At 39.7% G+C, this 22,914-nt stretch overlaps 1 protein-coding gene across 8 annotated transcripts in view; it reads right to left on the bottom strand.

Annotated features, from left to right (window-relative positions):
* Nucleotides 1-22,914, bottom strand: part of LOC133646902 (pleckstrin homology domain-containing family A member 7-like) — a 264,138-nt gene that overhangs the window by 185,835 nt on the left and 55,389 nt on the right. Inside the window, exon 1 of one of the 8 annotated variants that reach the window (XM_062042817.1) lies at nt 7,724-8,226. The exons of the other annotated variants lie outside the window; for them this stretch is intronic. Coding sequence (XP_061898801.1) covers nt 7,724-7,794 — 71 coding nt within the window. The 5' untranslated portion in view covers nt 7,795-8,226. Of the gene's footprint in view, nt 1-7,723; nt 8,227-22,914 lie in introns of those variants that run through there. 8 annotated transcript variants of the gene reach the window in all.

Here is a 22,914-nt window from a genome sequence, read left to right as displayed (position 1 = left end):
CGAAAATAATACTCATTCATTATTGTGCTGAGAAATGACTAAAAGTAAACAAAAAGCATGCTTTTTTCCAATTTACTTCACATTGTTTGTCGCCCGAAACCATCTTGGCTAACGCTAACAGCCTACTAAGGCTATGTCTACACTAAGCCGGATAACCCCTTAAACGAATAATTATTTAGCCTAAGCCCCGTTTCAGCCACAATAATTCATCGTTTAATGTGCCCCTCCTGGGACAATTTTTTACACGGGCAAGTGCGCCGTCTATTTCTTGAATCTCCGGCTCTTTGTATGGACTCATTGATCGTTTACAAACTGAGTTCGGAGAGGAAATGACGCCAGAAAGACCGTGCCCCACACAGGAAGTGTCGTCAGAAAGAACGCGCCACAGCCAGCTTCATAACAACCGGAGCTAACCACTAGAAAGATGGATGCAAGTCATCCAGACATGCCCGTGTTTCTCATTCTTCTACATGTACAGATGTTTGTGGAAATCACACATGAATACCTAAAAAGAAGGAAACTCGCGATTGCAGCTATTTCGGATACAACACATCTCAGACGGCAAGAGAACTTTCGAATATCCAGGTCAGGTGTGATTCTACTTACCGAAAAACTTTGTCCATTTGTCGAAGGAGAGACAACGGGAATGCGGGCTACCGTGGATGTGATAAAAAAAAATGTAGCGTGTGCTTTGTGTTACCTGGCCGACGAGTGAAGACTACGGAAAACATCGAATGCATTTGGATTGGCAAAGCAGACTGTATCAGTTATTGTCCGCCATGTAGGTCACGGACTCAACGTCTAGGTCCAGAGTATATAAAGTCACCAAAAATGAATGGACAATGAAGATGAAGGCAAAAGAGTAAGGAGTGTCCTGACCAGATATCTCGATCCCTAGATTAATTGTTGTGATTCACTACAATAGGGCCCCACAGCACACAGGATTCCAGTTAATTGAAATACCACAACACCGGATATTGTTCAGATAAGTTCCATTTAATTTGAGAACTTGCACACAAAGCAACACTGGAGGTGACTATCAAGTGCGCATTTTCTGCGCATGCGTACTAGGTCGGGTTGCGCCGGCGGACGGAGGGGGGAGGGTGTCTTAAAGGACCATCGTGTGTGTGTGTGGACAAGGATAAGGTTAGGTGGGATTTACCCTGGATTATCTTAGTGTAGAAGGGGTCTAAATGTGAAACATAATAAAACATGCTTTGATTGAAACTTACCAGTGTGAAAATGCCGTGAACACGCCAACATGTACTAGGTGATGGCGTTAAAAGTCATGTTTGATCGTCTCACGGCTGCTATCCAGGCTACTCATCGTCTCTTCATTAGCTTTATAACTCCACTTCTTTCGGCTTTGCTTTCAAGCTGGAAATTAGAAAAATCTCATCAAACCCTTCCCCCCAAAGCGATCATGACCACGACTGTGGCTGCTAAAGATTCCGCACGTCCGCACCATGTTTTGAACTTAAGGGAAAAAAACAAAAAATGTAAACCATTTTGCATTCCGCCATTTTAATAAGCGATTCAAAATCCAGCAAAACCCACAATGCAATGAGTTTCCACGTCACACTTTCAAGCCCTACTGTATCCACGCCTGTATGCATCTCCTCTTCCTTGAGTGAAACTAACCACGGTGAATCAGCATCAACTGCAGCTGACAGGGGTCAGAGGTCGTATTCGACACAATAGAGAGGCGTAGGCAGAGGTGTCTCCTCAGGAAGGGTAGATTATGTTCATTTGGTTATTTGGTTATTGATGTCATTAATGTGAGGCTGGGGAGGACCAGGAGTGGGTTTGCAGCCAGCAATTAAGCGCTGAAAACAAAACGATTAACAGCACGAAGCGGCTGAACAATCACTGTTGTAATAAACTTCTGTTAACACGCAGGAAAAACCCGTTTACTGGTTCTCTCAGAGCCAAGCACATAATTAGCAAGCCCAGAAGAACCAGTCCGACCACAACTACACCTTCACCATGAATTGTCATGAATTTAATCAGACGTCACTGCCGCCGAGAGCAATGTGCTCAAGCTCTTATTTATTTGTAGATTGGACATTCCGTTTACATCAGTACTGCATGTAATCTTCTATTTCAATACGTGGTGACGAGGAACATTAGTGCCTTTGGGGATTTGAATAACAATTAGAACTGCACATACTATACAACTCAGCACTCAGACCGTCACCAAGGCCAGACAATTCAAGCAAAATGTACACTTTGAGATTCGCGCATTGCTCAGAAAAAAGAGAGACGAATGTTGAATAATCTTCCAATGTAAGCATGTTACTGAATCTTTATCTGGATCAGGATCTAGTTGACTAAAAAAATTATAAAAACATAACCCACCTTGGAAGAGGTAAAAAAAAAAAATTAAATTGAATTAAATAAGGGGTGTCCAAAGTGTGGCCTGGGTTTTGTTGGCCCTCGGGATATTGTCAAAATAAAAAACATTCACATGTAACAAAAATAAGATGTGTAATGTAATAAGAACAAGCTGAAATTGTAATACTAATAATAAAACACTTAGGCAACTATAACAAGAAGCTGAGATGTTTTGCCTTTAAATCAGTGCTGTCAACCAATATTTGTTATCAAATTAATCACACTGTTGATATTGGATTAATCACGAATAATCAGTTTCTAAAAAAAATATATATATGTTATTTCTTTTTTTTTATATATATTTTCTTTTCTGTGGTACTTTGTTGATAACATTGTCATGGGTGTACTCCGCCAGCATTGTTTGTCGTCCACTGCTAGTAGGTAATTGCTAGCGGTTGCATCAAAAATGTGTATTGCGTTTAGCATATATAACTTGTTGAGCTACGTTAAGAGAATTAATTTCTGTAATATATGCAAAGTACCTTGGTTTTATGATCTATCCATCCATTTTCTACCGTTTGTCCCTCTTGGAGTTGCGGGGGTGCTGGAGTCTAGCTAAGACACTTTACCCACCTGCTCCCAGTGCCACCCACACTGGTTTAAATGTAACTTAGATATTGGGTTTCACAATGTAAAGCGCTTTGAGTCACTTGAGAAAAAGCGCTATATAAATGTAATTCACTTCACTTCACTTCACTAAGCTGCATTCGAGCAAAGGCAGGGTACACCCTGGACAAGTCGCCACCTCATCACAGGGCCAACACAGATAGACAGACAACATTCACACCCACGTTCACACACTAGGGCCAATTTAGTGTTGCCAATCAACCTATCTCCAGGTGCATGTCTTTGGAGGTGGGAGGAAGCCGGAGTTCCCGGAGAGAACCCACGCAGTCACGGGGTGAACATGCAAACTCCACACACAAATATCCCGAGCTCGGGATTGAACTCAGGACCTTCTTCTTGTGAGGTACATGCACTAACCCCTGTACCACCGTGCTGCCCGTTTTATGATCTAGTGCTGTCAAATTATGTTTTTCTTTTTAATCAGATTAATCACACTCTTGATAATAGATTAACTAGGATTAACCAGAGTCATGCTTACATGAGTTAAATTTACAAAAAAAAGACCCCAATATTTTGACACCAATGCAATTTTACGGTCACAGTTTCAGCCAAATAGTCATTACATGTTTTACTTGAACATAAGTCATTTATTTGCTCAAAACCTGTTTAGCTAAGGTTCTGTGGGGGTTTATATTGAAGTAAACATTTGAGTCAGTCTCCTCGGTCATCTTTGCACTGCCACTGATTACTGCCCACATAAAACCCTTCAGGTAAAAGAACATGAGCGATAAAAATAAATCACATGATTCATTTGGGTGTATACATTTTGTGATCCATCACATTAGTTAAGGGGTCGGCAACCCAAAATGTTGTAAGAGCCATATTGGACACAAAATACCCCAAAAAAATCTGTCTGGAGCCGCAAAAAATGTAAAGCTTCATATAAGTGTTATAATGAAGGCAACACATGATGTAAGTGTCTATATTAGCTGTATTAGCCTACTATCAAAATGACTGTCGCAGGCTGACGCAAATCTTTGTTGACAGAAATGTTGAAATGTAATATTTATTCTACACATTTTTACAACGTTGGAAAACATTACTAAAACTGAGGCTTTTCAGTAGGTGTGATAACTCCTGGAAATGACTGGTTTAGAATGGCCAAAGGTAGAGATGTGTGTGTCCAAGTAGAAGGAAACGGAAACAAATGCATATAAAATGACCTCTAATATATCTAAAATACGAGGCATAATGATGCAATATGTACATACAGCTAGCATAAACAGCATGTTAGCATTGATTACCTTGCTCCAAATATGCACTCCACACAAGTCAATAACATCAACAAAGCTCACCTTTGTGCATTCACGCACAGCATAAAAATGTTGGTGGACAAATAAGAGACAAAGAAAAAGTGGTATAAAACAAGTCTTACTGTGGCAGCATCAAGGAAAGTTGTACATGTAAACAAACTATGGTGCTTTCAAGGACTTCCGAAAAAGAGTAGAACAAAAAGGCATGCGCCAAATACTCTCATCAGTGAAGCATGTTTAATGCAAACAGTGGGATTTCTAACTATTAGGAAGGTTTGTGTCATGGTTGTCCTCCTACAGAAACAGCATTAAAACTAAAAATATATTTTATTCCCCATCTTTTTCCATTTTCATACATTTTTTAAAAAGCTCCAGGGAGCCACTAGGGCGGCGCTAAAGAGCCGCTTGTGGCTCGAGAGCCACGCATTGCAGACCCCAGCATTAGTTAATGCAATGCATTAAAATTGCATTACGGATATACTGTATGCAATGCATGTTTTCAGCTTTTTTTTTTTTTTTTTTGATAAAATATCCAAATGCTCCTGGCATGCTTTGACTTTTCAGTATGCGTCCCTTGATCTAAAAAGTTTGGACACCTCTGGGTTAAATGAGTGCAGCATGTTTAACACAGAAGGACACTGGTTAGATCTATCCGCTAATCACTTTAAAAAAAAGAACACATCAGTGAAGCAGCGATGGGTTGCAGCCAGTTTGCGTCATAACGACTAATGAAAAAAATAAAGTGCCGTGGCCTGAATCCAGAATTTTTTTTAATGAAAAAAGGCTTTTACTGTATTCCTGAAATGGATCAGAACATCATCTAAAAACATTTGACCTGACATAAATATTAATTTGTTGGTGACATCAATAATAGGAAGTCCAAGACAAATCGTTCCTTATTAGCCCTCGGCATATTGCAAACATTTCCATCCATCCATCCATTTCCTTCGGGGTCGCGGGGGGCGCTGGAGCCTATCTCAGCTACAATCGGGCGGAAGGCGGGGTACACCCTGGACAAGTCGCCACCTCATCACAGGGCCAACATAGATAGACAGACAACATTCACACTCACATTCACACACTAGGGCCAATTTAGTGTTGCTTTCATTCATTATTGTTATCATAATATTGGATTGCTTCTAAAATCTAAAGTATAATGTGTAAAAGTGCTACAATTTTTCTGGATGTGGCCCACGAAGGGAAAACATTTGGACACTCATGACATAAATGGCAAATGTAAAGTGAATTTTGTAGTCATTTTAAGTAAGTAGCAAGTAGAGTTGCGCTATATAGCTGATATCAATTTGACCGACGACAGAGTATTTAATTGTATCGCCCTATCGTGATAATGCACGTTGATAACACATTCTGGCCGTCATCTAAGTCACTAATCCTCGCTTCTGTGGCGGCAAATAAAGCAAGTTTAGCTGAACATGCAACACTACACACTGTAGGACGATACAAGAAGGCACGCTAACGGCTAAACTAGAGCTCTTGAAAAGCAACCAGAGGTACAAACGGGTGAAACTCCAAAAATGTAAATATCGTGCAAAGCTTTGTTTATTCCAGCAATTACATTTACGAGGAGAAACCAACAAATGACATAGGCTTATAACATGCGACTCAAGATATTTCAAGCCTTCTTTTGATGTAATTTTGATGATTATGGCTTACAGTTTAAGAAAACCTTAACCTGGAAAATCTCAGAAAATTTCGGGTTTTCAAAATTGTTAAGCCATGATCATTAAAATGACAACAAATAAAAGCTTGACCAACTTCACTTTGCATGTCCATCCATCCATCCATTTTCTACCGCTTATTCCCTTCGGGGTCGCGGGGGGCGCTGGAGCCTATCTCAGCTACAATCGGGCGGAAGGCGGGGTACACCCTGGACAAGTCGCCACCTCATCGCAGGGCCAACACAGATAGACAGACAACATTCACACACTAGGGCCAATTTAGTGTTGCCAATCAACCTATCCCCAGGTGCATCTTTGGAGGTGGGAGGAAGCCGGAGTACCCGGAGGGAACCCACGCAGTCACGGGGAGAACATGCAAACTCCACACAGAAAGATCCCGAGCCCGGGGTTGAACTCACGACTACTCAGGACCTTCGTATTGTGAGGCAGACGCACTAACCCCTCTGCCACCGTGCTGCCCCACTTTGCATGTAATGAGCTTTTATCACATATTAATTTCACATTTGAAGTTTAATTGCAGACATGAATGAACTTTTGGGCGATATTCGCCTTTTTGGAGTTTCACCTGTATATGGACAGTAACGATACCAAGTATAGGAACGGCGATACAAAGTATAGGGACGGCGTGGCGAAGTTGGTAGAGTGGCCGTGCCAGCAATCGGAGGGTTGCTGGTTACTGGGGTTCAATCCCCACCTTCTACCATCCTAGTCACGTCCGTTGTGTCCTTGGGCAAGACACTTTCTCCCATGCTCCTGATGGGTGCTGGTTAGCGCCTTGCATGGCAGCTCCCGCCATCAGTGTGTGAATGTGTGTGTGAATGGGTGGAAGTGGAAATACTGTCAAAAGCGCTTTGAGTACCTTGAAGGTAGAAAAGCGCTATACAAGTATAACCCATTTATTTATTATTTATTACTAAACTCATTGTTATTGCTATTATTATTATTTTACTTGTTGTGGTTTATTTGTCACTAATGTATATCCAGTTTTGGTTTAACTATATTTAAAGTTGAGCTTTGGCGGTACAATAAATACTCATGTTTCCAAATTAATGAATAATCGTGATTAAAATATCAACCAAAATAATAGTGATTATTAGTTTTGCCATAATCGTCCATGTTTAGTATATAGCCAATGCAATAGTAATGAGTTATATTTTTTACCACAAAATCATCTTTTTCACGTTATTGTTGGAATTCAGGAAATAAGTCCCAGGACACAGGAGGCAACACCAAAATATTTCAATCAGAACTAATAGTAATTTTTGCATATTTTGACTTTATTTTGCTCCAAATTTTGTATTTTAAAAAAAGTGAATAAGGAAACAATTCAAACATTTTAGTGATTCAGAAACATAGCCAATGATCTTGAAAATGTATCAGTATCAGCATTGGTATGGCCAATAACTACTTGGTATTGGACCGATACCCAAAATTGTAGTAATGGTCAAAGAAGAAGTGCTTTTTACACTTTGACAGAAGTGTCGATAGAACCATGTTACAACAGAAAGCAAGTACATTTGAGAAAACAATACAACCAAATATGGAGCAATTTGCTCCAGCATACATCAGCCTTTGTAACCAATTTCGAAATGACTCCATTATCTATATGCCAAAGTAATATTTTGTGATACTGTAAATATCGTCATCGGGTTTAATTCCAGTGTACACGTTGAAAACCGAAAGTTAGCAATGAATCAACAACCAAGCGCAGGAAAGCCAAAGTGGAATGTAGGTATCTAGGTCGCATACCTGCACGGTCCGTGGTAGAAGGGATATCCCGGCTGAGGAATGTGATTGCAGTATCCCGACTGATTCCACATGGTGCTTTACCGACGAGTCCGAGTTTGTTTTCTTTGGCAGTTCTGACACTCGTCAGCGTCCATCAATCTTCTCCATGCTGGAGGAGTCTGACACCTGGAATGAGTCTTCCTCTTTCCGGGACTAATCCTCAACTACTCAACAGAGTCCCAGACCAGCGCCCCGGGGGAGGAGTGACATCACTTGTCAGACGTTTCCAGGTGTGTTTGAGGTCGACCCGCGTGTGTGGCCGTCTCCCCCTTCACATCTTCATCGATTTCAGTCTCGCCGAATTAGATCCACGTCACGGAAGTTCACCGAATACCGCGTCTAACTGGTCTTCTCGGAAGCTGTCAACAGAGCGACAAAAGCGCTGGCGAGATAACAAAAAAGAGCAGCAGCGGCCAGCCGGTGTACAGTAGCCGAGCGACTGCAGCCACAGGAGGAGAGGCGGGAAGTGGCGAAGAGAGAGATTGTATGAAGAGGAGTGAGAAAGGGAGAGAGCGAGAGGTAAACAGAGCGGAGCTGCCTTCCTCTTCCCGCCTCGTGCCCCATCTGGCAGGAAGCACGCCGCTAAGGCGCGGAAAAAGGACGAGGGGAGGAAAGGGGAAAGTGACCATGTTTTTTACGTGCACTCATAAAATACAACGAGGCTGAATGCGAACGTTGAGCTGTGTAAACACCTGAGATCATCCTCCACTGGCGAACGCTCGGGTTGCATAATCTCAGAAAACTGTTCAGAACCAAAAAACTAAATTCAAACAAGTTGACTTCCTGCTCGAAGGTGTATTTTTTTTGCTTAAGCTCATATCCACAGACTCTCCTTCACCTTGACTCGGTTCATAGATTTACACACAAAAAAAAAGCGCAATCATGCTGGAGAAAATAAAGGAAAAATAAAAACGTATTAAATAACAAAAAATTATGATAAAGCAAAATAAGGGAAAATGTATTAAAGTTCAGTTCAGTTTCAGTTTATTTCGAACATGCACATGATACAATGTAATTCATCACATATTCCTAGTTGTTTCATTACAGCACGTCCGAAAAGGAGTAGGAAGAAGCTGAGCTTATTTAATCCTACCCCTTTTCATACTATAGCAACTTTATCCTATTTCCTTCTTCTCCGTAACATAACAGTGAACAAATAAAAAATAAACAAATAATATACCATAGTAAGTAAACATATTAAATACAGAAATAATCTTTGTCTCAATAAAAAAATAAAAGGGTTTAAGACAGTGGTTCTTAACCTTGTTGGAGGTACCGAACCCCACCAGTTCCATATGCGCATTCACCGAACCCTTCTTTAGTGAAAAATAAAATGTTAGTTTTTTTTCCAATTCAAGACAAAGTTATATGTTTTTGGTAACACTTTAGTATGGGGAACATATTGTAAGTAACAAAGACTTCATTTAGAGTTTTTTGGACACTAGGGGAACATATTCTAAGTAACAAAGACTTAATTTGGTTAGGGTTAGAGTTAGATGGTTAGGGCCAGGGTTAGGGTTATAATAAGACCATGCAGAATAAGGCATTAATAAGTACTTAATAATGACTAGTTAAGAGCCAATATGTTACTAATTTGCATGTTAATAAGCAACTAATTAATGGTGAATATGTTCCCCATACTAAAGTGTTACCATGTTTTTTTACTGGTGCATAAAATGAACCGTGCATGAACATCACCTTGTTCAAAGAACAAAACCAACACAGTGCATAAACTCACAACAAATTACACACCTGCAAATCAGTCTGACTTCTGCTGTTGCCGTATCCGTAATTCGCCGATAGGGAGAAGTTTTTATTTACACGATGAATCGGGTGTGTTTTGACCTTCGCCGAACCCCTGAGCCCGACTCACCGAAACCCTAGGGTTTGATCGAACCCAGGTTAAGAACCACTGGTTTAAGATGTTCATCATGATTCTAGTTCTGTGTACTTTGTGAACACCTGTAGTTTGAACAGTCTCTTAAACTGAATCATATTGGTGCTTTGTTTGATTTCTTTGGTAAATCCATTCCATAATGTAATTCCACATACTGATATGCTAAAGGTTTTAAGTGTTGTACGAGCATACAAATGTTTTAAATTAGATTTTCCTCTAACGTTATATTTCTCCTCTTTTGTTCAGAAGAATTATTGTACATTCTTGGCTAGCAGGTTATAGTTTGCTTTGTACATCATTTTAGCTGTTTGAAAATGTACCAAATCGTTGAAATTCAATATTTGTTATTCAATAAATAAAGGGTTTGTATGTTCTCTATATCCAACATTATGTATTAGTCTAATTGATCTTTTTTGTAACACTGTTAGTGAATGAAGTGCACATTTGTAGTGGTTTCCCCATATTTATGCACAATAACTCAGATATGGTAACACTAGCGAGCAGTAAAGAATATGAAGTGATTTTTGGTCCAGAACATATGTTGCATATTTTTTCATTATTGACGTGTTTCTTGCTACTTGAAGTTGTATATTTTATGTTGTATAGGAAGTCAGAGGTAAAGCTGTGTGTTTAGTTTTACGGGACCAAACACGCAGAGAAATACTTGACAGATGACGAGCAGACACGGACGTCTGAAGCATTGCTATGAGGGCTGCAGGATTTTGAGGAAAAAAATCTAACTGCGATTTGTCTTTCCGAAATTGCAATTTTATACACATAATTGCATACAACTGCAAAAAAAATGAGTGAAGGAAGACAAGTTACTTTAAAGCGGGGCCGCACTTTTTGGGGAATTTTGCCTATCGTACACAATCATTATGAAAGACATGACATGATTTTTTTATAATGTGTTCTAACTCGTAAATAAACGTCTGCTAACAGTCGAGCCAATTGGAAGGTCCTCTATTCCGCCTGTAAAATCCAATAAATAACCATCCAAAAACCGTCAACAATACTCCATTTAAATTTCGTGATTTGAATATTAACCAAGTATTAGAGGTATTGTTATTATAAGTGGTAACGCAGACAAACTATTTATAGCGGCCTGCGTGAACATGTTTACATCATCGAGTGGCCTGTTGTTCCTCGCTTATCTGCTCCTTGGAAGTTTATTGTAGATCATAAATAATGCATCTCAACAGGACAGAAGAAGTCTGAGTAGGTATTCCGTTTGTACACATTGACAGCCAATTTCGACCTGGTAATGGGGAGAACGACACGAAAAGGCGCTTCGTTCCACCGGCATTTTCTTCACGAGGATTGAGACATTATTCACCTAAATGGGAATATATGAACATCCTATCAGTCGGCATCTTCATGACAGCAGACCTTGTACAGTAAGTTATGTTTCATTATGTTTGTTGGCTCTCATGAAGTCAGCAGTGAGTAATAATCAATGATGAAGAAAAAAGCGAACGTTGTGATGCGTTTTTGAAATTATTGCGCCAAGTATGCTTAAAATGATCAAAATACGTAAATATTAAATGTTATTATAAATGTGCCTGATACTACATTATATACATACTTACAGCATGTATATAAAACCTCAATGAAGGTGTTTGGATGTTTTTTTAAGGGCTTTATAGGCAGAATAGTGCGGCTTTCACAGGCTTCATTGTAAGCAAACTTTTGATCGCATTTATTTAATTATTAAAATGCATTTTAAAAAATTACATCTGTCATGTCTTTCATAATGATTGTGAACGATAGGAAAAATTACGAAAAAAGCGCAGATCCCCCTTAAACTGTCAATGAACATATTTTTACCTCAATGTGCCACACATTAGAACAAAATGCATGAATCTACTTTCAAAAATATTTAGTTTTATGAAGACAGACACAGATCTTTTGTCTACATCATGCTTTTAAACTGAATAAATAACTGATAAAAACTATACAGTGATCATGATGTAATGTAATCATAATATACCTGTATAATAATAATGCAAGTAACCATTTAAAATGATCTAAACTTTTATTTCACATTACTATGGAATTGTTACCATTATACTGTCATTGGAAGGTAAATAACTCAGTTATCCTAAATGAATAAACAAACAAATAAAATGGACTCTTCTTTCTTTATGCAAAAACTAAACTTAAATACATATTGAACATCTTAAAGTGCATTCTTTTCCAAGTTGGAAAAACTAGATTGAGTTGTCTTTTCTTTTTTGTTGCCATCACTACATTCTTCCTATTTCGTCGCTGTTGGTGGGCTCATATTGCCCATCCGATTTGAAGCTGAAATATTACCACAATGGGACATGTGGCTTTGTAATCAAATGTTTTCCTCTAATTTGTGTTCCTTTGCAAAACTAGTGAGTCGCGAGTAAGGAGGCGTGAATCCTGTGTGTGTTAGCTAGCAGTCTTGCTCTCCGCCCACCGAGACAAAGATTGTGAATGACTAAAAAGAGGGCTGACCGAGTTCAGGTAAAGCCCCACTTAAGAACTTTCAGTTTTGATTGATTTTGGCGGCGCCAGTGGACCAAAGCGGTAGTGTTTTGCCAGAAGATGAGTACATTTCCCATGAGGACTAGCGCATATAGCATCAAACTGATGTCCATTGTAATATTGTCACAAATATGACGTCTCTAATGGCTATGCTAATATTAAATAGTTCACACTATCAAGAACCGTGTAGAGGTTGCCCTCCTGTGGGTTCTCCTGACACAAAGATTCCTCTTGTGAGCCCAAAGTAAAAGTCTTTTATTTTCATTCAGGGATTGCTTTCCAGCAATATATTTTCAGACTTTTCTGTCCAGCGTGTCTCAGTCCGTGTGTCTTTCTCGGGCTCAAACTCCCACCTCGTGTCTCGTCCCGGCTGCTGCTAATAAAGGCGACAGGTGATTAGATAACAAGGCTCACTTGGGCCATCTACTCACCTGTCGCTGTCTTCAAGGCCGGTCCTTGCACACCCCGTTCCGCGGCAGGCCCGCAGGCCACGCCCCCCTCCGCAAACCGATTTTGACTTGCGCTACAAACATGGCGCTAGAATGTATCGGGGCAGATGCAAGTCCGAAGCAAAGAAAGTCCGGTAGGAGAGTTTTTTTCAAAGGAGCTATTGTGGAACTATCACGCTGGTAGCTATTTATTGCTACCACGCAAATTTCCGATAGCTAACATTAGCATTAGCATTTTGATTTGAGCATTGAAAGTCACTTAGTAGTCCAGCAGGAACAGAGCCAAGGCAGCATCAGTCTGAAATCCCTCGTGTTTCAGCTCACGCCAGCGAGTGAAAGCTGGGGCAATGTTGATCCTTGACTGGTCTTTTGTCCGGGTAACCTCCCTTTTTCTTTTTTTGTCTCCTCAAACAAAACTTTCGTTTCGTTGGTTGTTTTGGAGCTTTGGCTATGATAGCAGTAGGTTGCACAGAGGCGTTGGTTCTTGCCTCCCTCCGCAAAGTCACTAAGTGCCAGTGAATGCGATACAGACCCCTTCAGGCCATGACAGAGGTGTCATTCAAGTAGTTGTAAGTCCATGTATCATTCCAACAGTTATGAAAAGGTAGAAAATTTACTTAGTGCTGCTTTAATTCTACTGTTAAATAGAGCAATTTATCGATGCAGGCAAAGTATGTCAACTTAATTTTTATTTATTGTTTGATTGATTGGATATACTATCAATACTTCTATCAATACTTTTGTGATGTTTGTTATTAGCGAACTGGCTGCCTTTACGGCAGCGCACTCAAACTTGCAGTTTCATGTAAACACTTTTGATTGGCCAGCAGGCAAGGGATACGAGGCTCAACAATTCTGATTGGCAAACATGTCCGTCACTCTTTGGTTATGGCACCAATTAAAACCTCAATGTCGGTTCGATGTCGATTAATCCAGCCCGCCAAAGCTTTTGATTAGGCCCTCCGAACAACACCCAAATAGGCTTGATGAAACCATTCAAACTTGGGTTGATCATGTATGCAGTACTCCTGCCACCCCATGGGGGGCAATAGTGAAGCATGTGTGTCACAATGAAGCAGCAGCGGGTTAGTAGAAGAAGATGGCACTACCGACCCTGAAAAAAATCATTTAAAAAAAAATCACGAAAATCGGACTTTTAACGGCGACTGGACAACAAAGTATGAATGTATGGACATTGCTGACTTTGTGATGTCTTTTATATTCATGGTCGTGTTGTTTTTGGCTGTTTAACTCTGGCGACCAATACTGGTTAAATACATGTAGCACTCAATTTGACCAGCAGAGGGCGATAAAGCTACACCTTAGGTTTAATTGTGTTAAATCACATGTGTGCATTGTTTGCTGTGGGTATTAACACTAAACCTTCTACTTTATTTATGTAAAATACAAAATGGACATTATTAATGTAAAATACACAATGGATGTTATACTTTTGTAATGTTTATACTTTCAGTCTTACAAGCCTAAATAAAGAAAGACGTATAAAGAAATGCAATTGAGCAAGAAAACTAATTCAAAAGAAGGAACATTCATTTTTAACAAAACTTAGCTTCTGTTTCTTCATGCTGTTAACTATCTGTCGAGATGCACACGTTGGAAACGAGTACCGAGGGCAGAATAATTTATTTATTGACAGTGCAGTGTGAAAGCTGATGTGTTTACTTTGTAAATAAATCAACGCAGTCTCAAAGGAATATAAGCTGTGGAGGCACTTTCTAAAGAAACATCTACATTTTAATATCCAGTCTCTGTGACCTTGGGCTCTTGAAACTGCGGCCTTGTTCATTAGGTAGTTGAATAGCCCCGGTTTGCCTCAACCAAAGAGTGCTGAAAAGTAGGCATAAAAGTCAACTGAAAAAAAACGCTGGCAAATTTAAACTGGCTTTTAGGCACCGCTCGAACGCCTAAGTAACGACAAGGAAGATGGACCACACAGCTGGAGAGCTAAAAGGTCAACTGCTCCTCTTGATGCAGTCACGTGTACAAGAGCAGGTAAACAAGGCAGGAAGGAATATAACCGATAACCCACTAAAATATATGAGCTTCGATCACAACAGTTCTGTAGGCAGAACACAGGTGGGCTAAAAATAGATGTGCAGCACTCCTGGGGCTACAGCATGTAGGAGACTTTTTTATACATACGATACATAATAGTGCAAAGTGGGAAAATGTAAACATAGAGATACCGGGGAATAACTATTTTCTGCCCGTTGAGTGCCAGTGTTCTGTGGAATTTCACTACTTTCTTGGAAAAAAAAAGCTACTAGCAGCGTAAAACGTTGATTAAAACAAAGATGTAAAGCTATACCCCTTGTTTTGGTCAATGTGAACTTCCTCACGCTGTAATTTAAAACCTGCTTCGAATGCATCGTGCTTTGGCACACTCATTTCCACAAAATGTCAAAAAAGTGAAAAAGCGGACACAGAGTGTTCCAAAGAAAATGATCATCCTATTTTTTCACGGAAGCGAATGGGAAACCAAATATCTTTGCGAGCAAGTTTTCTCTGTAATGAGCTTCAATAAAAGAAAACTACGCTCAAGGCTCACGCACAAAAGCACTTGAAGAACATCCTGAAATTGTTGGCCACTCAAGATGACACACCTGATATTGATGAACTAGCGAAAGCTAAAAAATTCCAGGTTTCAGGAGTAAAATAAACAAATGGTAACCCCATTTAGAATGCTGCATGAGACGCCGCACCTTGATATAGTTCTATGAAAACTATAGTCTTCTGTGGAAATTTAAAGAAAGTGAACAGTCTGTGATTTACTGCAAAACTTATTAGTTCATACGTTTGGTTTGTTGAAATTCTTCATGCATTGCACTGCTTTTATTTTTCTATCAATACACTGTGATGCCTACAAGGCAGAAAGTAAGAGTTTTTATTCATTATTTATTTAGTATTTTCTTCGATCCCAGATAGGCTGTGACTTACAGCTCAATGGCTTTGTAGATAAACCAAAACAAAGTCTAAGTTCATTGTGTTCTTGCAACTGCGCCAATTTTTTCGTCAGAATTTTCAACTAACTTAAAGTTTTTTGTCAAGAGGATTATTTGTGATATGTACATTTTCAGAATGCGCTTATTTTGGGCCAAAGTAAAACAAAGTTTTCTGAAGTTGTCGTAGCTGTATTTTTAAGTTTACTATGCCATGATTTTACCAGTCTGGCCCATGCAGGATTAGATTTTCCTCCATGCGGCCAATGAGCTAAAATTAGTTTGACACCCTGTGATACAATAAAAGGAACATCATTTAAAAATCACTACCTACTGGCACACGAGGCGCATGGACCAACTTTTTTCGATTAGTATTTTGTTCGAGGCAAATATTTCAGTCTGTGCGCATTCTCAGTAGCGTTGGGGAGCAGACATTGACAGAACTGTGTTCGCAAGGGTGAGCAGCTCAGGTGGTGTGATATTACTAATTACGAGCGCCTTGGTCTGACTACTGTCCCTTTTTCAAAAAATAAAAAAATCTGACGTACTGTCCAGGTGACTTTTCCTCTTTTATCCACAATTTCTTAATGGCCTACTGAAACCCACTACTACCGACCACGCAGTCTGATAGTTTATATATTAATGATGAAATCTTAACATTGCAACACATGCCAATACGGCCGGGTTAACTTATAAAGTGCAATTTTAAACTTCCCAGGAAACTTCCGCTTGAAAACGTCGCGGTATGATGACGTATGCGCGTGACGTCACGAGGTCAAGGGAAGTGTTTGGACCCAATTCAAATATCTCTGTTTTCTTCGACAAAATTCCACAGTATTCTGGACATCTGTGTTGGTGAATCTTTTGCAATTTGTTTAATGGACAATGGAGACTGCAAATAAGAAAGTTGTAGGTGCGATCGGTGGAGCGGCGGACTACAGCAACACCAACACCAGGAGGTTGTGTTGTGTTTTGAGCAGGATAGCAGATGCACTACAGTGAGTAAGCCCGCCGCCGCATCTAAGTTAGCTTCTGTTTTTTTAGCTTCGCCAAGCTGAATATTATTAATCGTGTATTTACATGTTCATGGTTTAATAGTATTTTTGATCTTCTGTCTATCATCCAGTCAGGGTTTTTTTTAATTTAGTTTCTATCTGCATTTGAGACTGATGCTATCACGTTGGCTACGTAGCTAGGTTAGCTTCTATTTTTTTAGCTTCGAAAAGCTGAATATTATTAATCGTGTATTTACATGTTCATGGTTTAATAGTATTTTTGATCTTCTGTCTATCCATCCAGTCAGGGTTTTTTTTTATTTAGTTTCTATCTGCATTTGAGACTGCTATGCTATCACGTTGGCTACGTTGCTAGGTTAGTTTCTATTTTATTAGCTTCGAAAAGCTGAATATTATTAATCGTGTATTTACATGTTCATGGTTTAATAGTATTTTTGATCTTCTGTCTATCCATCCAGTCAGGGTTTTTTTTAAATTTAGTTTCTATCTGCATTTGAGACTGCTATGCTATCACGTTGGCTACGTAGATAGGTTAGCTTCTATTTTTTTAGCTTGAAAAAGCTGAATATTATTAATCGTGTATTTACATGTTCATGGTTTAATAGTATTTTTGATCTTCTGTCTATCCATCCAGTCAGGGTTTTTTTTAATTTAGTTTCTATCTGCATTTGAGACTGCTATGCTATCATGTTGGCTACGTTGCTAGGTTAGCTTCTATTTTTTTAGCTTCGCAAAGCTGAATATTATTAATCGTGTATTTACATGTTCAGTCACTGTGAATGTCCATTTCGCGTTCTCGACTCTCATTTTCAAGAGGATATAGTAACTGAGGTGGTTTAAAATACAAATCTGTGATCTACAATACAAAAAGGAGAGAGTGTGGAATCCAATGAGCCAGCTTGTACCTAAGTTACGGTCAGAGCGAAAAAAGATACGTCCATCACTGCCTCTCAAGTCCTTCACTGTAATGTTCCTCATCTACGAATCTTTCATCCTCGCTCAAATTAATGGGGTAATCGTCACTTTCTCGGTCCGAATCTCTCTCGCTCCATTGTAAACAGTGGGGAATTGTGAGGAATACTAGCTCCTGTGACGTCACGCTACTTCCGGTACAGGCAAGGCTTTTTTTTATCAGCGAGCAAAAGTTGCGAACTTTATCGTCGATTTTCTCTACTAAATCCTTTCAGCAAAAATATGGCAATATCGCGAAATGATCAAGTATGACACATAGAATGGATCTGCTATTCCCGTTTAAATAAAAGAAATTCATTTCAGTAGGCCATTAATTTTTATTTTCACGTCTCACTCCATGCAAAGTATCAACCGCGAGAAAAAAAGATGGCGCAATCAGACCTGATTGTTGATACTGTTACCTAAATGGCTGTTAGCATGTCACTCCCACTAATCAGTGATCACTTCCTGTATTACTCAGTTACTACCTTGGTTCATGCTACCAACCTTGCTTTGCAACTTCGTTTTTTTTTCGACGAAGAAGAAAAAACCTATGTATATGGCACGTTTTATTAAACACATTTTTTATTGATAACGCAATATATTGATATCGTTTTATTGCCCAGCCCTATTACACAGGGTGATTAAAAAAGAATACGGCAAAATTATAAATTATCACTTGATATTTCAAAAATGAAAAACAATAGAAAACCTAGCTTGACATTGAGTATTTATTTCATGCTTTACAAGTGCTCAATATGGCCACCACCAAATTATGTTCTAAAAGCACACTGCACTGTGACAATGGCATTTGTTTTCGCAAACTTAAACACACAAAACGCCTTCTGTTGAGCAGTCGCCACTTTGCGGATAAATAAACACGAGGTATTCCTACAATTGAACGGCACAGACAGGATTACATGTCCACTAGGGTGAAATTGTAACACAATAAAACTTGGATAACTCCTGTATCAAATTGATTCAGTCTATTACAATGCTTTAGAACTGAATACATGTGTGATGATTTTGGCGTATTATTTTTTAATCACCCTGTATTATATGGTATTTTCATCAATATTGGAATACTGTGTGCATGTAAACGTAGTGACATAGCTCACAGCTCACGCGTATTCCAGACACAGCAAATCTATGCAGCGCATAAAATCAAATCCAACCTCAACTGTAAAAATAAACACACAATTTATTCTGTTACATTTTGCTAAGCAACTATACAAGTGAGAGACAACAAGTGGAAACATTAAATAAGACAATGACGAGCACTGTCCAGCCAATTATTTTTACCTTTGCAGTGACATCAAAAGGACAGTGAAAAGGTGTGCCCATCAACAATCGCTTATTCAGCAAAACTGCTAACCGTAACGTCAACCCACTATTATCTAGCAAAACTGGTCCATGTCCGCTGCAACCACGCCAAAACAAACTGTAGTCTCAACAGCAGCCACTGTCGCTGTTAAATATCATGGCCATAATCAGTTAGCACAAACACACACACACACACACACACACACACTTGGCTCAGCCACTGACGCGTTCAGGTGACACAAACAGTCAGACATCTTAAAGTACCGGTAGAGTGGAAAAACAACTTGCCTCTGTATTGGAGCTATTATCTTAAATATATCTGATTTATGACAACAAAAGACTTCCAAAGTTTGCAAACTAATAGATATGATCAATATAATATCAATCTCACTGAGATTTCCGAGCCATTTTGAGAGATAATGAGGAAGCTAGTCACGTGATCCGTGACGTAGAGGAGGAACCACAGATCCCTTCATCACCAACAACAATGCTAATCAAGCAGACCTTGTGAGATCCATTAATTACTAATTTGGGAAAAAATTATGATCCAGAACTTTATATTTTTGAGCCCGAACACAAAGAGGATGAGCAACAAATTTTAGAAGCCGAGTGCTAAACGCATGCAGCTTTATATTTCCACTCTCGCTGGGATGCCGACCGACGGAGCGCTCACATAATCCCGTTTACATGAAGATTCAGGCGCAATCCTCACAAAGGGTTAAAAAGCATCTATTTGTGTCTTTTTCGCCATTTGACATGAGAGTGGCCCAGCCTATCGGTCCATGGCCACATTTGTCTACTACCAGGTGAGGTGAGAGATGCATCAATTATAATCTAGAATTTACTTTTAGCAAGTTTGAGACGAAACAGAAGCAGCCGCCAGCTCAGTGTGTCAACAATAGCAGCGTAAGCCAGCGTTAGCTTATTGCTACCAATGCGCCGCTAAAATAGTCCGTCTCAATGGCGCTTATAATAACAATATCACTCATATTTGGTTAATTTTCAGGTCATGACGTGTAAATGGAGTATTGTTGGCAGTTTCTGGATGTTTTTTAGAGAGCATAATGAGCTCAACAGAGGACCCTCCATCTGTTGACTCAACTGTTATCTATTTATTTACAATATCAAATGCATAAAAAAGACAAGCATACTGTTTGTGTTCCAGTCTTACATAAAGATTGTGAATGATAAACAGCACATATATTTCCAATGTTTGTGTACTTTCAGTATGACTGATCTGATAATATGGTCAGAGTGCAGAAGCGTTGCTCGAGTGATGTAGAATCTGCGGAAATTATCGAAGGTGTTCGGAGCGGAATATTCATAATGGCCGACTGAATTTGTGGCATTTTGTGACACATACATTTGGCTATGGTTTAATGCGAGGGTCGGCAACCCGTGGCTCTAGAGGCTCTTTAGCGCCACCCTAGTGGCTCTCTGGAGTTTTTTCAAAAATGTATGAAATATTGATTGAATTTTTGTTTTTAATATGGTTTCTGTAGGAGGACAAACATGACACAAACCTTAATTGTTAGAAATCACACTGTTTGTATTAAACACGCTTCACTGATTAGAGACTATTTGGCCAGCGCTGTTTTGTCCTACTAATTTTGGCGGTCCTTGAACTCACTGTACTTTGTTTACATGTGAAACTTTCTCCGACTTTCTAAGACGTGTTTTATGCCACTCCTTTTTTGCCTCATTTTGTCCACCAAACTTTTATTGTTGTGCGTGAAGGCACAAAGGTGAACTTTGTTGAGGTTATTGACTTGTGTGGAGTGCTAATCAGGCATATTTGGTCACTGCATGAATGCAAGCTAATCGATGCTAACATGCTATTTAGGCTAGCTGCATGTACATATTGCATCATTATGCCTCGTGTGTAGGTATATTTGAGCTCATTTAATTTTCTTTAAGTCCTTGTAATTCAATTTATATTTGCATGTCCCATGACACATTGTTTGTATGTAATATTGGCTGCATTTCTGATAGTTGTTTGTGTGCCATGTTGTTCCAGACCACAGCAAACGTTACCCAATCCATTAGAAGAAGACAGCCTACTGCTTCCTTTAACTTAGACACGCACATCTATACCTTTGGCCATTCTAAACCAGTCATTTCTAGGAGTTATCTCAACCTCAGAGAAGCCTCAGTTTTACCAATGTTTTCCAATGTTGTAAAAATGTGTACAATAATTATTACATTTCTACATTTCTGTCAACAAAGATTTGCGTCAGCCTATGACATATAGTAATTTTGAAAATAGGTTAATATAGCTGATATAGACACTTACATCATGTGTTGTCTTCATTACAAGGCTTTTAATTTTTTTGCGGCTCCAGACAGACTTTTTTTTTGTATTTTTGGTCCAATATGGCTCTTTCAACATTTTGAGTTGCCGACCCCTGGTTTAATGGATACAATGAAACACAAATAAGTAAAGATGTCCAATAATATCGGGCTGCCGATATTATCGGCCGATAAATGCTTTAAAATGTAATAACGGAAATTATCTGTATCGGTTTCAAAAAGTAAAATTTATGACTTTTTAAAACGCCGCTGTACGGAGTGGTACACGGAAGTAGAGAGAAGTACAGAGCGCCAATAAACCTTAAAGGCACTGCCTTCGCGTGCCGGCCCAATCACATAATATCTACGGCCTTTCACACACACAAGTGAATGCAACGCATACTTGGTCAACAGCCATACAGGTCACACTGAGGGTGTCCGCATAAACAACTTTAACACTGTTACAAATATGCGCCACACTGTGAACCCACACCAAACAAGAATGACAAACACATTTCGGGAGAACATCCGCACCGTAACACAACATAAACACAACAGAACAAATAACCAGAACCCCTTGCAGCACTAACTCTTCCGGGACGCTACAATATACACCCCCTGCTACCCCCTAGAAACTCCCCACCTCAACCCCGCCCCCCCCCAACCCCACCCACCTCAACCTCCTCATGCTCTCTCAGGGAGAGCATGTCCCAAATTCCAAGCTGCTTTTTTGAGGCATGTTAAAAAAAATAATGCACTTTGTGACTTCAATAATAAATATGGCAGTGCCATGTTGGCATTTTTTTCCATAACTTGAGTTGATTTATTTTGGAAAACCTTGTTACATTGTTTAATGCATCCAGCGGGGCATCACAACAAAATTAGGCATAATAATGTGTTAATTCCACGACTGTATATGTCGGTATCGGTTGATATCGGAATCGGTAATTAAGAGTTGGACAATATCGGAATATCGGCAAAAAAGCCATTATCGGACATCTCTACAAATAAGCATATAAAGTCAAGTTGTTTTTCCACTCTACTGGCCCTTTAAACTCCCAACAACTGTTAGCAAACAATACGCGCAGCTATAATGTCCTCCTGCAGGGGGAGATTGGGGAGGCGTAGCTGGTTACTTGCAGGGAGCAAAGAAAAAGAAAGTTACAGAAGGAAGCATCCTCCCCTGGGAGGAAGCAACGAAAGCGGGGTTTGTAAAGGATGAAAAGAAAAGAGAAAGTGAAGGGAGAGGAGGGGCCGTGTAGCTCCCGCTGTTTGTTTTTGCTGGCCAACGTAATTCCAAGTGCATCTAATCAGGCTTAGGGGACACACCTCCTTCCTTCCTTCTTGCTCGTCCACACCGTCCTCCAGCAGTGCCTCTGAGCCTGCAGCTCGGCTTGTCGTCCTGTCACATCAGGTACCCCCGACACGCCTCCGCCATCAAGGCCACACCTGAGACCTTTGCAGCCGCGTTAACCATCAAAAGGTGCTTCGACTTTCTTCTTTAGCGCCTGATGAAAAGCAGCTCGGCTTTGTGTGAGAACAGGATTTGGAAAGAGTCATTCACTGCTCGACTGGTTGATGTTTTGTTTGTGTAATCTTCGTTTTTATCTCTTGGTCTCACACACACACACACATGCACACACACGCAACGATTTGTCAAATAAGATAAATCACCATTTAACAATTTGTTTCTCCTTCTTCCGTCATTTCCTTTTTAGTTCTAATGCTGCCTGCCGGGACTCCTTCCCCTGGA

This window comes from Entelurus aequoreus, linkage group LG03, assembly GCF_033978785.1.
Source record: "Entelurus aequoreus isolate RoL-2023_Sb linkage group LG03, RoL_Eaeq_v1.1, whole genome shotgun sequence".
NCBI classification, from domain to species: domain Eukaryota; kingdom Metazoa; phylum Chordata; class Actinopteri; order Syngnathiformes; family Syngnathidae; genus Entelurus; species Entelurus aequoreus.
The sequence above is the reverse complement of the archived record's forward strand: the minus strand, read 5'-3'. Positions and strand labels throughout refer to the sequence as shown.